The 15,636-nt window shown below is 37.4% G+C and overlaps 1 protein-coding gene across 2 annotated transcripts in view; it reads right to left on the bottom strand.

Moving 5' to 3' along the window:
- Positions 1–15,636, bottom strand: part of dscaml1 (Down syndrome cell adhesion molecule like 1) — a 155,846-nt gene that overhangs the window by 57,313 nt on the left and 82,897 nt on the right. The window contains exons 4-7 of one of the 2 annotated variants that reach the window (XR_009394130.1): positions 12,721–12,867; positions 10,015–10,293; positions 6,008–6,283; positions 1,927–2,219 (exon numbers count right to left, since the gene is read on the bottom strand). Coding sequence is in view for 1 of the 2 variants with exons in the window: in XM_059330638.1 (XP_059186621.1) it covers positions 1,920–2,219; positions 6,008–6,283; positions 10,015–10,293; positions 12,721–12,867 (1,002 nt within the window). In the remaining variant the exon portion in view is untranslated. Of the gene's footprint in view, positions 1–1,919; positions 2,220–6,007; positions 6,284–10,014; positions 10,294–12,720; positions 12,868–15,636 lie in introns of both variants that reach the window. The other variant, XM_059330638.1, reaches the window with a different exon arrangement.

Here is a 15,636-nt window from a genome sequence, read left to right as displayed (position 1 = left end):
TTAAGTACGATTTTGAGATATTTGTACTTTACTTGAGTATTTCCATTTATGTTACTTTATACTTCTACTTCACTACATTTTGAGGCAAATATTGTACTTTTTACTCCACTATATTTAGCTGCCAGTTTTAGTTACTTTTCAGTTCAACATTTAACATAAAAACATAATTAATATGAAATGTTTGCGAACATGTTAACATGTTTTAAATTGAACATCATAAGAGTATATTAAGTAGTAAAAATGAGCCCTACCTTGGGAAAATTAAAGCGGTCCGTACATAAATGCATCAAAAATAATAATAACCCAACAATATATTTTTAGAATATATAAAACAATCCAAGTGGGTCCATTCTGCATAAAAAGTACTTTTACTTTTGATACTTTAAGTACATTTTGATGCTGATACTTTTGTACTTTTACTTCAGTAAGTTTTGAATGCAGGATTTTTACTTGTAGTGGAGTAATTTCACAGTGTTGTATCGGTACTTTTACTTAAGTAAGGGATCTGAATACTTTTTCCACCACTGAGTAAGCCTATGTATGATGAATGCGACCTGGCCGTTCAGACTGGAGTCGCATGTCAAAAGATCAGATATGTATCCGTTTTAGGACCACATATCCAAGTGGTCTGGATCGCATTTGAAAAAATCGGATCTGTGTCGTTCAGACTGTCATTTAAAGATCAGATGCAGGTCGCATAGGGGGCGAAAAAATCAGATTTGGGTCACTTCAGCCTGCAGTCTGACTGTAGCCTCTTTCTCGCCACATGTTTTAGCAACAATCTCTCTATTTTAACATTTTGTCTTTTGGCAAAAACATGTCTATGTGTGTGCATAAAGGAATCTGCAGTAGGTGAATGAGTATTTGTTATCTTCTAGTGTTCATATGTGTGTGTGTGTGTAATCACATGTTAAGCGAGACAACAGGACCTTAAGCTTGAGGAGACAGACTGCAAGAAAGAAAGACAGAGTGAGACGGACAACATACTGGAGGAACAAAACACTAACTGCTGCAGATAATTAACATATAGAACTAAAGATTGACAGACGGAAGAAAAAAAAACATAAAGAAAGAGAAAAAGAATATAGAGTAGATCAGTAGTTCTCAACCTTTTTGAGTCGCGACCCCCAATTTAACATGCATGTTGTCCGTGACCCCCGCTCACTGAATACAATCTCACACGCACAGTTCAGATCACCCAAAAAGGAAACAAAATGACCAAAATAAGTAAACAAAATGACCAAAAAAAGACACAAATTGACCACAAAATGATCAAAAAAGACACAAAATGATCAGAAAAGACACAAAATGACCAAAAAAAGACACAAAATGACCAAAAAAGACACAAATTGACTACAAAATGATCAAAAAAAGACACAAAATGACCAAAAAAGACACAAATTGACTACAAAATGATCAAAAAAAGACACAAAATGACCAAAAAAGACACAATGACCAAAAAAGACACAATGACCAAAAAAAGAAACAAAATGATCAAAAAAGACACAAAATGACCAAAAAAATACACAAAATGACCAAAAAAGACACAAAATGACCAAAAAAAGACACAAAATGACCAAAAAAGACACAATGGCCAAAAAAAGAAACAAAATTACCAAAAAAGACACAAAATGAGTTAAAAAAAGACACAAAATGACCTAAAAAGACACAAAATGAACAAAAAAAGACATTAAGTGACCAAAAAACAAAATGATTTGGTGACCCCCAGAAATCATCTCGCGACCCCAATTGGGGTCCCGACCCCAAGGTTGAGAATAGCTGGAGTAGATGATAAACACCCATACAGAGATAGAAGTAGAGATATAGCAGGGTAGAGGACAGGATATGGGTCAGGGGAGGAGAAGGGGTCAGGCTATGAGAAGCCTCTGTATGACTGATATTGAAAAGTAGACAGGCACCTCTTACGTTTATGCGCGCTTGGTACTCGGCGCTACCGGCCGAGTTGCGTGCGGCGCACCGATACACTCCTCCATCACGGATCTGCGGGCTGCTGACGTTGACGTGGCTCACGGTGCTGCCGTCTGACAGCGTGTACTGGCTGGCTCGGACACGCGACAGGTCCCGGGCCACCGGCTCGTCGTCCAGCGTCCAGGTGATGGTGGGGGGCGGAGCTCCTTTGGCGGCGCACATCAGGGAAAACGGCTCACCCGGGACCACCACCCGCTCACTGAAGGAGGCTACGATACGGGGCGTACCATCTGAGAAACAATCACAAGACCAAAGACGTGAGGTGTGAATTTAGAAACAACAGATTATTATTTTTATTATATTAATGGTAAATGGACCTGCACTTCTATAGCGCTTTTCTAGTCGCTTTGCAACCACTCAAAGCGCTTTACACTACAGACTGCACTCATTCACCCTTTCACACACACATTTATACCAACATGAGACTTGATACATGCATGGTCTTCTTATTCCAACATGGTCTCACAGGAATCCGTGAAATAGCCACGGATTTGCTTAACTCAAAATCCGTGGAATAGCCACGGAATCACTCAAATTTCCGTGAAACTGACACGGATTTCGCTACAATGCAAGTTAATGACAGTCATATCCCGTGGCTATTCCAACATACAAAGTGATTATGTACATTCACTGAGTGAATATTTAGAAAATAAAACATATATTTCTCGCTAGAAATGTGATCAAAATCCATTTTTATGCAGAAACTAAGTCAAAATATTGATTTTTCACTAAAAATGAGAGAACTGTCCGCCATGTTTTTTGTTCTGACTGCTGGGACCTTGAAAGTCACGTGACTTGGAACAAACCAATAGGAACAAATATCCATGGAATAGCCACGGGATATGACTGTCTTTAACTTGCATTGTAGCGAAATCCGTGTCAGTTTCACGGAAATTTGAGCGATTCCGTGGCTATTTCATGGATTTCTGTGAGACCAGGTTCATTTATACTGGTGGCAGACGGTGCCACCTGCCACCATTGGGAATTCATTCACACACCGATGAATGCATCGGGAGAAATTTGGGGTTCAGTATCTTGCTCAAGGATACTTCGACATGTAGGCTGCGACGGTCAGGGATCAAACCACCAACCCTTCGGTTGGGGGGCAACCCACTCTACCAACTGAGCCACAGCCGCCCTCGATTATTAATATTAATATTATTATTTGATGTTATGATTAAAATGTTATGTTGTGAGGTTGTATTTTTTCTTAATCGTATCGTAAGTGTTTGTATATCTATTTTGTATATTGTACGTATTTTTATTTTTTATTTTTTTGTTTGTTTGTTTCGTAATTCTCTTTTTTAACCATGTATAATCATGTGTTTTATGAAATTGCACTGTCCCCTTTTAAATAAACTAATAATAATTATTACTATTATACTGGACTGAAACCAGCATTATTGTGGAAAAAATTCTAAGAGACTAAATCAATATACTCTGAAAAGTAGAAGCATACAGTCATGGAAAAATTATTAGACCATTGTTTCCTTCAATTTTTTGTTCATTTTCCATGGTTTTCTTGATAATAACCAAAATCATTATCAAGAAAACCATGGAAAATGGCTAGATATCAGCTCTTAAATTAAACTCTTATGAGCTATTTTTTCTGTTATCATTATATTTATCCAAACACGTGTACCTTTAGTTGTACCAGCCATTAAAATGAACAAGATAATAGAGAAAACAAGGGTTGTCAAATCATTTTTCCATGACTGTATGAAAATTACTTTTGTTACTGTAAAGCCATGAATGGAAAAGTAACACTTTATATCAGTAACAAGAATGGAGCTGCATGAAGTTTAACACAATAAACCAATCTGTCTGTGTGTTAGAATTATCATAACCATATGCAGATACATATGTGTAGAAATATGCATGTACTCAACGTGCTTGATAAAATGTAAAATGGATTGTTAATCACTGGAGAGACCACACTTGATGAAACATAACAGAACAGCTATGCAATTGTCAATACGTTAGTTTTATGTCCATTAAAATGTTATTACTCAGTAAATTAATGGAAATCAATCAGTTCTCCCTTACCCCATTTACATATTTTCTGTGATATTTCACAGGCATAATTGCAAACACATATGCCAGTAACAGACACAGAACTGCACAGTAGTCGAAGCATAACATTACTGGCTCTCCAGTGTTCTTGGTGGGTGTTAATATATAACGTAAACCATGTGGAACTGGAAAAATAATTTGTGTTTATGGCCCATGATTAGGATCCGCTTTTAAAAAAATGAAAGAAATTCTTCCTTGGCCCGTGCTTCACACTTTCACCAAGTTACATAAAACTCAAGCCAGTAGTTTTTTTCAGAATCCTGTTTACAAACAAACAAACAAACATACCAAACCAAAAACATAACCCCCTTAGAGGTAGTTATTGTCTTATTTAAGCATAAAAAAGAAACACGGAATCATTCTCACAGAAGGATAATGGTCACACACACTGTACATCAGGAGGGCTCAAAGTCCGTATGACAAAAAAGGAAAAAAAAAACCCTCCCAGGTTGTTGTACACCAAAATCGCTACCTTTACCCATGAGCACTGGCATTGATGACAGTCGCCATGCAACCAGTAGCTTTCTACAAGGAGTCCTCTTCCTAACCTAGAGGTGTGAATCAGTCTCCACGATATGATTTTATCCCAAATACTTAAGTCACAATACGATATTATTGCAGTTTCATGGTGACACCCGTGTAACAAACACTTTAATTCTTCTATAATCTCCCGTATTCAGCTTTATGCTTCACATTAACTCATTAAATCCCTAAGAGACGTACACTCAACACCCTGGTGTGGTGGTCATGTGACTTTAACAGGAAGTGATTTCTCCAAAATGTGGCTGTGACTGGAAACAGAAATGTGAAAAAGTAGCTAATTTCAAAAAGCGTATTTTTTGTTCCGAGGCTAAGTTTAAACCCATTTAACAATTCTAATCCGTTAGTGTCCTGTATTGCATTTAACTTGTTTTGACCATATTTCCTGAACAAATTAAAGTCACAATTTTGATATGTGTTATGGAGATTTGATTTATTATTATTGTATTATTATTTTGTTACTTAAAAACAAATTTGAAAACTAATTTGTTGTTAATCAGCATTATTAATGTCACAATTTTGATGAATGTTGTGGAGATGCAAAGAAAAAGGCAAATTTGTGTTTCTGTAAGCAGAAAATGTGTCTAGTTTTGTATAATTTTAAAATGAGAAATATAAGATAAATACCATAAATGCCTAATGTAACGTTTATGTCACATCACAGATCTTTGACATTTAGGGGTAGAATTTTTTTTTAAACATGCAAATTTTTAAACTGCATTTTGTGTCCACAAATGAAATTCAATCAATGATTATTTTTTCAAATCAGAGAAAATTCTCAGTCTATTCATCTCACTTCAGTCATTTTATTTTTCCAAAATGAGAGTCAAAATATGGATACTTGGCGGCCATGAATCAATATAGTATTGTCATGCACAATATTGCGAAACTTTGCTCTATCGATTTTTTCGCCCACCTCTACTGAGTATAGTATGAAATGTAATCTATTAGTAAAAGTGAAAGTATCGCAATGGACAGCTGAAGATTAAAATACAGGTGTGTCTCAATATCATGGAAAAGTCTATTTCCAGTAGTTCAAGGCAAACAGACGCAACCAAGTATTGAGTCATATAGATGGACTTACTTTTCACTTTTACTTGGCCAACATTTCCATATTAAACATACTTTTTAAAATTGGTATTGGACACTGAATTTTAGGTCTTCATTAAATGTAAGTCATAATCATTATAATTAGAAGAAATAAGATAAATTAAGACAAGAAATGTTTCATTCTGTGTGTAATGGACCTATATAATGTGTTATTTACATTTTTTTAATTGAATTACTGACATAAATACACTTTTCTAATTTATTGAGATGCACCTGTATAACATCCACTTTGAGTACCTTTGCTGTGCATTCAGGTTTGTACATCAACATGGTAATAATCCCTTTCTTTGCTCACCTTCCAGCAGGATGATGGAGAAGTCCTGGGCGGTCTGGCCCTTGCGTGTTGCAAAGCATTGGTAAGCTCCCGAGTGTCTCTTTTGTGCAGCAGAAATGAACAATGTCTCATTGTGAGCCCCCTGGATGGAAAAGTGTTGATCTGGCAGGACAGGTTCTGTGTTACGATACCAGGACACGGTAAAGTGCGGGGAACCCTGAACAGCACAGGACAGGATGACGGTGCTGCTGATCCCTGTCTTCAGGTTCTTCGGAGACAAGGTGACCCGCAGTGGCTCTGGAGGGAGAAGGAGGACCAGTCAAAAAAAAAGAAAGAGAAGAAGACTGCATTTAACCCTCACTACCTAAATATTGAAGGTACCGCACTCTGCAGTATCATTTAAGAAGAAGAAGATTACTTTATTAATCCCACAATGGGGAAATTCAGCCTCTGCATTTAACCCTTTATCCTTTTTTTTTTACACACAAGTGAACACACCATGCAAGGAGCAGTGGGCAGCACATTACTGTGCAGGGGGGTTAGGTGCCTTGCTCAAGGGCACTTCAGTCCTAGACCTGTCAGTTAAACAGCATTATTAATGTCACAATTTTGATGAATGTTGTGGAGATGCAAAGAAAAAGGCGAATTTGTGTTTCTGTAAGCAGAAAATGTGTCTAGTTTTGTATAATTTTAAAATGAGAAATATAAGATAAATACCATAAATGCCCAATGTTTATGTCACATCACAGATCTTTGACATTAAGGGTTAGAATTTTTTTTAAACATCATAAATGTGTTCTATGTGGTCCACTTGTTCTGTGGTATAGAAGAAGAAGGAGAAGAAGATTACTTTATTAATCCCACAATGGGGAAATTCAGCCTCTGCATTTAACCCTTTATCCTTTTTTTACACACAAGTGAGCACACCATGCAAGGAGCAGTGGGCAGCACATTACCGTGTAGGGGGGTTAGGTGCCTTGCTCAAGGGCACTTCAGTCCTAGGCCTGTCAGTACCGGGATTCGAACCGGCGACTCTCAGGTTACAAGCCCAATTCCTAACCTCTAGGCCACGGACTGCCCAGATTTGCATCGATTATATTTTGTTGTGGTGTGATTGTGATTGTGTACTTGCTGTTTGTGTGTCCAGATTGCTTTGCTGTTGTATGTGTGTGTGTGTGTGTGTGTGTGTGTGTGTGTCTGTGTGTGTGTTAAGCAGCGAGGAAAACCGAGACAGTGAGACAGAAAGGGGAGAAAATGTCAGTGAGCAATAAAGCAGCTGGTGTTAAGTGCTGGAGGCTGCTGAATGTGTGTGAGGGAGTGACAGTGCATGTGTAAGACTTTCTTCACGGGGAATAAGTGCACGTACTGTAAGTGTGTGTGTGTATGTGTACCATCTTCTATGCCCTGTCATGGTAGGTTTGTGGGTTATGTGGTGATGTGCCCTGTGGCTCAGTCTGCCCAGTGTCCACTAACTTCACCCTGTCTCCTCCTCCTCCTCCGTATTCTCCTCACAAGGCGTCACCTCCTCACATCTCTTTCATTCACAACATTATGAAAATCTCTCCCTCCCTCTCTCACGTCCTCGGTAAACAGAGCGACAGGCCTGCATGACCACTGTTCTGCTCTGCCACTGTAGCGACGCCTCGCTGGGGCCTGAGAGCACAGCGGGGGAATGAGCCGTCCTTGGAGATCAAGCTCACGCTCGGCCCAGACGAGGGAGGGAGGAGGGGGGAGGAGGGCGTGCAGGAGGCGCGGGGCCAGGGCGAAGCCAGCAGAGCTTAAATGATGTCTCCATCGTGCCTGTCCGTAACCTGACATCACATTCATTACTTCTGTTCATCTCACTGTAGTTGTCAGTGGAGACCAGCGGAGGCAGGTGAAGGGATCGGCAGTGGTGGGAAGTATAAGTACCAACCTGGTGTCACAGAAATCCGTGAAATAGCCACGGATTTCGCTTAACTCAAAATCCGTGGAATAGCCACGGAATCGCTCAAATTTCCGTGAAACTGACACGGATTTCGCTACAATGCAAGTTAATGACAGTCATATCCCGTGGCTATTGGTTTGTTCCAAGTCACGTGACTTTCAAGGTCCCAGCGGTCAGAACAAAAAACATGGCGGACAGTTCTCTCATTTTTAGTGAAAAATCAATACTTTGACTTAGTTTCTGCATAAAAATGGATTTTGATCACATTTCTAGCGAGAAATATATGTTTTATTTTCTAAATATTCACTCAGTGAATGTACATAATCACTTTGTATGTTGGAATAGCCACGGGATATGACTGGCATTAACTTGCATTGTAGCGAAATCCGTGTCAGTTTCACGGAAATTTGAGCGATTCCGTGGCTATTCCACAGATTTTGAGTTAAGCGAAATCCGTGGCTATTTCACGGATTTCTGTGAGACCACGTTGATAAGTACATTTACTCAAGTACTGTACTTAAGTAGAATTTTGAGTTACTTGTACTTTACTTGAGTATAACCATTTTATGTAACTTTATAATAATAACATAAATATATAAATATAATAATAATATTTATTTAATATTTATTTACATTTTAGCTTAGTTGCTTATACTGTATTTACCAAACTGTATTTTTGCACATGTTTTTTGCACATGTATATTTGCACACATGTTTATTAATTTACACACCTGTATATTTGCACACTTGCTGTAACTGTTATCTATGAGTAACAGCTACTAATGCACATGACCATCCATTCCACTTCCTCTATACTAGGCTATGTATTCTGGGCTCATGTTCTGTATAGGTGGAATATGTATGTATACATGTGTTGTGTTGTGTTGTGTTGTGTTGTGTTGTGTTGTGTTGTGTTGTGTTGTGTGTATGTTGGCTGCTGGAACACCTACATTTCTCTGCTGAGATGAATAAAGTATTTCTTATCTTATCTTATCTTATCTTATCTTATACTTATACTCCACTACATTTTGAGGCAAATATTGTACTTTTTACTCCACTACATTTAGCTGACAGCTTTAGTTACTTTTCAGATTCAACATGAAAAAATATTTAATATGATTACACATTTATAAAACAAAACAGTGTATTAAGTATAAATGCATCAATACAAATAATCTTATAATATATTTAGAACACATAAAACAATCTGAGTGGGTCCACTCTGCAAAACGAGTACTTTTACTTTTGATACTTTAAGTACATGTTGGTGCTGATACTTTTGTACTTTTACTTCAGTATGTTTTGAATGCAGGACTTTTACTTGTAGTGGAGTAATTTCACAGTGTTTTATTAGTACTTTTACTTAAGTAAAGGATCCTAATACTTCTTCCACCACTGGGGATTGGTGATGCTTTGTTGTGCACTGCAAAAAAGCCAACTTGTATTTTTTGGCCTAAATCAGTGATATAAGTTGGTAAAACTTGGAAATATAAATTATTGACATTTAGGGCAATTATGTAAGTTAGCACAACAAAGGAAGCCAGTTGTCTGCTCAAAAACAAGTTGGTGAGTTGTTGTTACTTATATCTTTAAGTTGGGGTTCACAACAAGGGACAATAGTTCTGCTAACTCTTATTTCTTTGTTGTGAAATGCGGGAAAGCGGTGAAATTCGGTCATTAGCGAAAGCTAGCGGCTAACTGATGCTAGCGGCTAACTGATGCTAGCAGCGCTGCTTGTTACAGCTACAAGAGTAGCCATTAGCGTATCAATGCTAACTCAAAATTGTGGTCGCAACATTAGCTGACATTTCATAGCGGCATTACAATCGTGCCAATTCAGCACATTACAGAAGTAAGGATTAAAAGTTATTACAATGTTAAATTATAAGTTAGTAAAACTTACTAGTTGACTTACTGAATTCAGAGTTGAGCAAACTCAAAAAACAAAACTTAAAATATTTAGTTTAACTGTCCAACTTAAAATTTTATCGAAGTTTGTTGCCTTGAAATTTTGAGTTCACCCAACTTTTCTTTTTTTGCAGTGTGTGCTGAATATTGGTATTTTATCATTCTACCGTACTCTCTTCAGTTTTCAACCCACCTATGACGTTGAGGTGACCCGTCACCTCTTTGGAGCCGAAGCTGTTGGTGACCTCGCAGATGTAGTTGCCGCTGTCCTCGAGCCTCAAGTCAGAAATGGTGAGGCCCGTGATGCGCCGCGTCCAGCGGGAGTCTGCAGGTAATGGCCGACTGTCCTTCAGCCAGCGGATGGTGGGGTTTGGGTATCCGGATGCGATGCAGGGCAGCTCCACGCTGTGCCCCAACTGCACCTCACCGGACTGGAAACTGTCCAGCACTGACGGGGTGGACTCCGTAGGGTCTGCATGGGAAGCACGTCACAGAAAGTCATCAGTACTTTCACAGATTTTTAAATCCTAAAAAGAATAGTTGGTAACAGTTTACAATAACCATCATTTATAAATGATAAACAGATAGTTTGTTAATGTTTAATCATCATATATAAACCATATATAGGCCATTTAGAATTGCAAATACATAATTTATTAATGTTTAACTAACTACATCATTTATAAATGGCAAATAGAATATAGAGTAGATCAGTAGTTCTCAACCTTTTTGAGTCGCGACCCCCAATTTAACATGCATGTTGTCCGTGACCCCCGCTCACTGAACACAATCTCACACGCACAGTTCAGATCACCCAAAAAAGAAACAAAATGACCAAAAAAAGTAAACAAAATGACCAAAAAAGACACAAATTGACCAGAAAAGACACAAAATGACCAAAAAAGACACAAAATGACCAGAAAAAGGAAACCAAATTACCAAAAAAGACACAAATTGACCACAAAATGCTAAAAAAAAAAAAAAAAAAGACCTAAAAAGACACAAAATGAACAAACATGGTATATTAATGTAAGTTTATAGTTACTTTACCATTAACAAACAATTAAATTATAATTCATAGTTTATTAATAGTTTTAGTTGCACTCATTTTAACATTTTAACACCATATTAAGTATATTAATGATTTTTTTAAATGATTCATATAACTTTAAGAAATTGTTTTTTTAAGATTAAATATGTATAGCACTTTGTTAATGTTAATAATTGGTTTATAAACCGTCTATAAACATTATTTAGTTGGTTATTGTAAAGTGTTACCGAATAGTTTGACATTTAGAAAATATCTCATTTAACATAATGTAATTTCTGCTGAGAGCTAGATGAGAGAATTGATACCACTCTCTTACTCTGCACAGTCATGATGAGGCTTCCGCTAGCCGATGGTTAGCTTAGCTTAGCTTAGCACAAAGGCTAGGAACAGGGAAAACTGCTAGCCTTCCTCTGAGTTATGAGCTGCACTTTTTCTTGGCCATGCATAGTAATTGGTCTTTCCTGGTTGTCTGGCAACTTCCCAGTGACAAAGAGACTTCAGAAACTGGGCCTGGCAAAGAAACAGTTACGTTTGGCACCAAACTGTCTATAACACAACAACATGTTGTTTTTACACTTCGGTTTTAGCATGAACTAGAATGGCACTCGGAGAGAGCAGACGTCCGCCAAGGCCAATGGTGCATTCACGTGCTCCTTGGATGCTCCAATGTACGTCATAACATGGATGCTACAACGATGAGTTGTATTTTATTGCTCATAACATTTAACACATTGATAGCTGTTTCTGTGCAAACAAAGAGCAAAGGAAATGGCTCTGATGACCCATGAAATGTGTACCAAAATTTTCACATACTTTCTGTGTTGTTCCAACTTGAGGGAGCCTTCACTTTAACTAATTTGTACGATTATTTCTACACCACATGAATGCAGCATAAACACCCTTTCAAACAATGTTAACAAACGTGAAAAGTAATCTGTGTATCAACCCCGTGATACGGATTTGTTCCAGAGTTAAATTGGCTTTTCTTTGGCTCATGCTACACCCTTCCACCAAGTTTCATGAAATTATTACACAAACAAAATACAACATGATAATTATATAATATATAGTATTAAGCTTTAGGTGCTTCTAGGTGGATTTTGTTCCCAAAATAGCTATTTCCTCCTTTTTTCCAGTCATCATGCTAAGCTAAGCTAAGCTAACAGTCTTTGATGAGAAGTGGGTGATATATATAGTCTACGATAATACCGTTAACATTGTTTTGATGACGCGCAATTATTGAGTATTTATAATATTAAAAAAACATTTTTAAAAAGTACAATAGACGGTAGGGGAGAGGTGCATGAAAGTCACTTTAACAATATTAAGAAACGATAATGTGCCACTTATTTGCTCATGCTTGTATGCTGCAAAAATTTCTCCTCAGGAGAGAAAACCTGAATTTAATTTAATGTCTCCACATTGAAGATTAACGTGAATCTCTTGAATGCTTAAGTTTAAAAAAACAAATAACAAGAGCCGTTGTTCTGAAACTTTGTGTTCATCCATAGATGTCCTGGTAAGCAAGAAGAATTTTAGCAGCTTTTTTTTGGTAAAGAAATCACATTTTAAAGGATATCGTCAGATTATCATTATCGGAAAATTAAAAAAAATATAAGTATATTTATAAAATAAAAGATTTTTTTTCTCATATCACCCACCCCTACATATAAAGTGGTATCAGTCTTCCCATTTCTAACCTCTTCACAAGAAATCAAATGAGCATATTTCCATAAAAAAATCTTGAAAAATACAACTGTAAAAGACAAGCCACTGATAATATCCCCATGCTCTGATTTGTATTTAGCTAACTTCTATGAGTGTAAACGGTAACTTTACATTGCCTACCCATAACAGAGAGCCTGGCTCCATTGCTCTGGCGAGTCTCTCCGCTGTACTTGTGCTTTGTGATGCAGCGGTAGGTGGACAGAGCGTCTTCCTTCTGCACTTCTGAGATATACAGAGCGCCAAATGAGGTCAGGAAGAAACGGTTACCTGTGGAGGACAGCAGAGAGGAGAGGGATACATTAGTCAACATATTTGAGTAATATATTATAATGAAGACACATCATTTGCATGTAAAACATCGTGAGGGTCAAGGAGAGAGGATGTTGTGTCCTGTACACAGCGTAAAGGCCCTGGAGGCCAATTTGTAATTTGTGATATTGGGCCTTGAAAGAAGTTTACTTGACTTGTGTCAGTGCAGGTATACACTGCAAAAAAAGAAAAGTTGGGTGAAGTCAAAATTTCAAGGCAACAACATTCGATACAATTCTAAGTTGGACAATTAAACTAAATATTTTAAGTTTTGTTTTTGAGTCTGCTCAACTCTGAATTCAGATTTTTGTCAACTCAACTGTAAGTTGTACTAACTTATAATTTTACATTGTAATAACTTTTAATCCTTACTTCTGCTAACTTCTGCAATGTGCTGAATTGGCACGATTGTAACGCCGCTATGAAATGTCAGCTAATGTTGCGACCACAATTTTGAGTTAGCATTGATACGCTAATGGCTACTCTTGTAGCTGTAACAAGCAGCGCCGCTAGCATCAGTTAGCCGCTAGCATCAGCTAGCCGCTAGCTTCAGTTAGCTGCTAGCGTCAGTTAGCCGCTAGCATCAGTTAGCCGCTAGCTTTCGCTAATGACCATATTTCACCGCTTTCCCGCATTTCACAACAAAGAAATAAGAGTTATCAGAACTATTGTCCCTTGTTTTGAACCCCAACTTAAAGATATAAGTAACAACAACTCACAAACTTGTTTTTGAGCAGACAACTGGCTTCCTTTGTTGTGCTAACTTACATTATTGCCCTAAATGTCAATCATTTATATTTCCAAGTTTTAACAACTTAAATCACTGTTTTAGGCCAAAAAATACACGTTGGTTTTTGCAGTGTATGCACAGTGTGCAGGACCAATTCACAATGTCATATTTGAGCTTCACTTGCTTTGTTAAAAGTTAGGATGATTTAATCAAACGTTCCAGCTAATAATCATACTTGGAGGATTGTGATTTTGTAATGACAGACTTTTTTGTTTGTTTTGAATTAGATTTTGTGCTGTCGACCATACGGGTTTGATTACTTTGTGTTGTTTTCTATCGCTTAATAACATCACATCTATTCTATAAGCAATCTCTGAACACATCCACTATCAGTCTGACAATGATTTGGCCTCTGAGGGCAAGAACTAATACTTCTGGGAATCTGGTGTATCCAGCAGATATCCGGATCATGGATAATGGACCATTTACCTGCAGTCAACCAAAGCTGACTCAAACATGATTGGTCCATACTACCCTGACTAAACTGGACTTCAACAGGTCTAAATCTGACACTAAAATGGTTTAGATACCAGAATATAGGCCTCTTGCATAAAGAATCCTTGAAATAATTCCACTTTAAAATATATTTTTTAAAGTCAGTGAGAAGCCCCTTCTTTTTAAAGCGGAATTATGCAACTTTTGAAAGAAGAAATGGCAGAATTGGCCCCTTACCAATACAAAAATGTAGTTAAAAACCATTAAAATGCACCTTTGCGCAAATAAATACACTTTGGGATTTTGTGGCTAAAGCCTTACTTCTTCTAATTTGACCAATAACTTATGATGGCCAATGTTGGTAAACTTTAAATAGATTATACTGTTTTACTGATATTACTTAACCAGTTTACTGACCTTATGATCAACCCAATTTGTGCTACTTTTGTACTGTTTAAGGCGGTCACTGATAAATATTTCAGTGATTTTAACATAAAAGTTGAGAAGAAATAAGTCTAATTTTTGTAGCTACTGTTTATCAAAAGTTTTCTAGCTTTAAATATTTTTTATATGTGCAAAAAACATAAATCTTACAACCCATATACATGCTGTAAAGTCTGTAACATGGACGTAAATACCGTTGTTCACGTCTTTTCAAGTTTTATTCACTGTTCTGAATGTGATATGATACATTCAAACCGCCCTTGATCCACAAGAGCCTCTTTATTCACTATATTCATTATTTTTCAATTCTATATGTTTGCTTTTGCTGAAAAGAAGCAAAACCAAGCAAAGAAAGTATGCTGTTGGGTGAGTGAAAGGTCATGAAAGATGTGTGCTGCTTTTGAAGTAGATGAGAGATGCCAACCTCTCCATCATCAGACCCTCCTGACAAACCTTGAGCACATTTTTTCAGAAGAATAACCGATTTCAAAAGAAAAAAGGCTTCAAAAATGCCCAACCACAGCACTTAGGTGAACACATGGGAGCTTTTAACACACTGTGTCCCATCCATCTAGTGAGATATACACAATAGAGAAAGGTCGATGAGGAGGAAGAGAAAGGGAGAAGAGAGACGGGAGATATTGTAGGTGTTAATAATTGATGTGTATCTGTGTGTTATGGTAACAGCAGATTAGTGTCATTTTCATTTCACATCAGTGAGTGCTTGGTTCGCCTCTGATTTATCTACATGTCAATAGAGACAGCATGTGCACATGTGTGTGTGTGTGTGTGAGAGAGAGAAGAAGAGGGGAAGGAGAAGAGAAGAGGAGAGTGTATTTCAGTGTTTGATTCTTTCCGCTTCTCTGAATCTTTTTGTATTCTGTTTCCCCCAAAGGGTTATTTTAGACAGTGTGCACTTCAGAGTTTGTAGTAGATTGCAGATTGTTTGGTTATGTGAATGCTATTGCAGTTTGTGTGTGTGTGTGTGTGTGTGTGTGTGTGTGTGTGTGTGTGTGTGTGTGAACATTCTGGATTCTGGCTGTTGTTTGCTGTACATG

The sequence above is a fragment of the Centropristis striata genome, chromosome 4 (genome assembly GCF_030273125.1).
Source record: "Centropristis striata isolate RG_2023a ecotype Rhode Island chromosome 4, C.striata_1.0, whole genome shotgun sequence".
In the NCBI taxonomy this organism is placed as follows: Eukaryota; Metazoa; Chordata; class Actinopteri; order Perciformes; family Serranidae; genus Centropristis; species Centropristis striata.
This window is presented reverse-complemented; position numbering and strand designations above follow the sequence as displayed.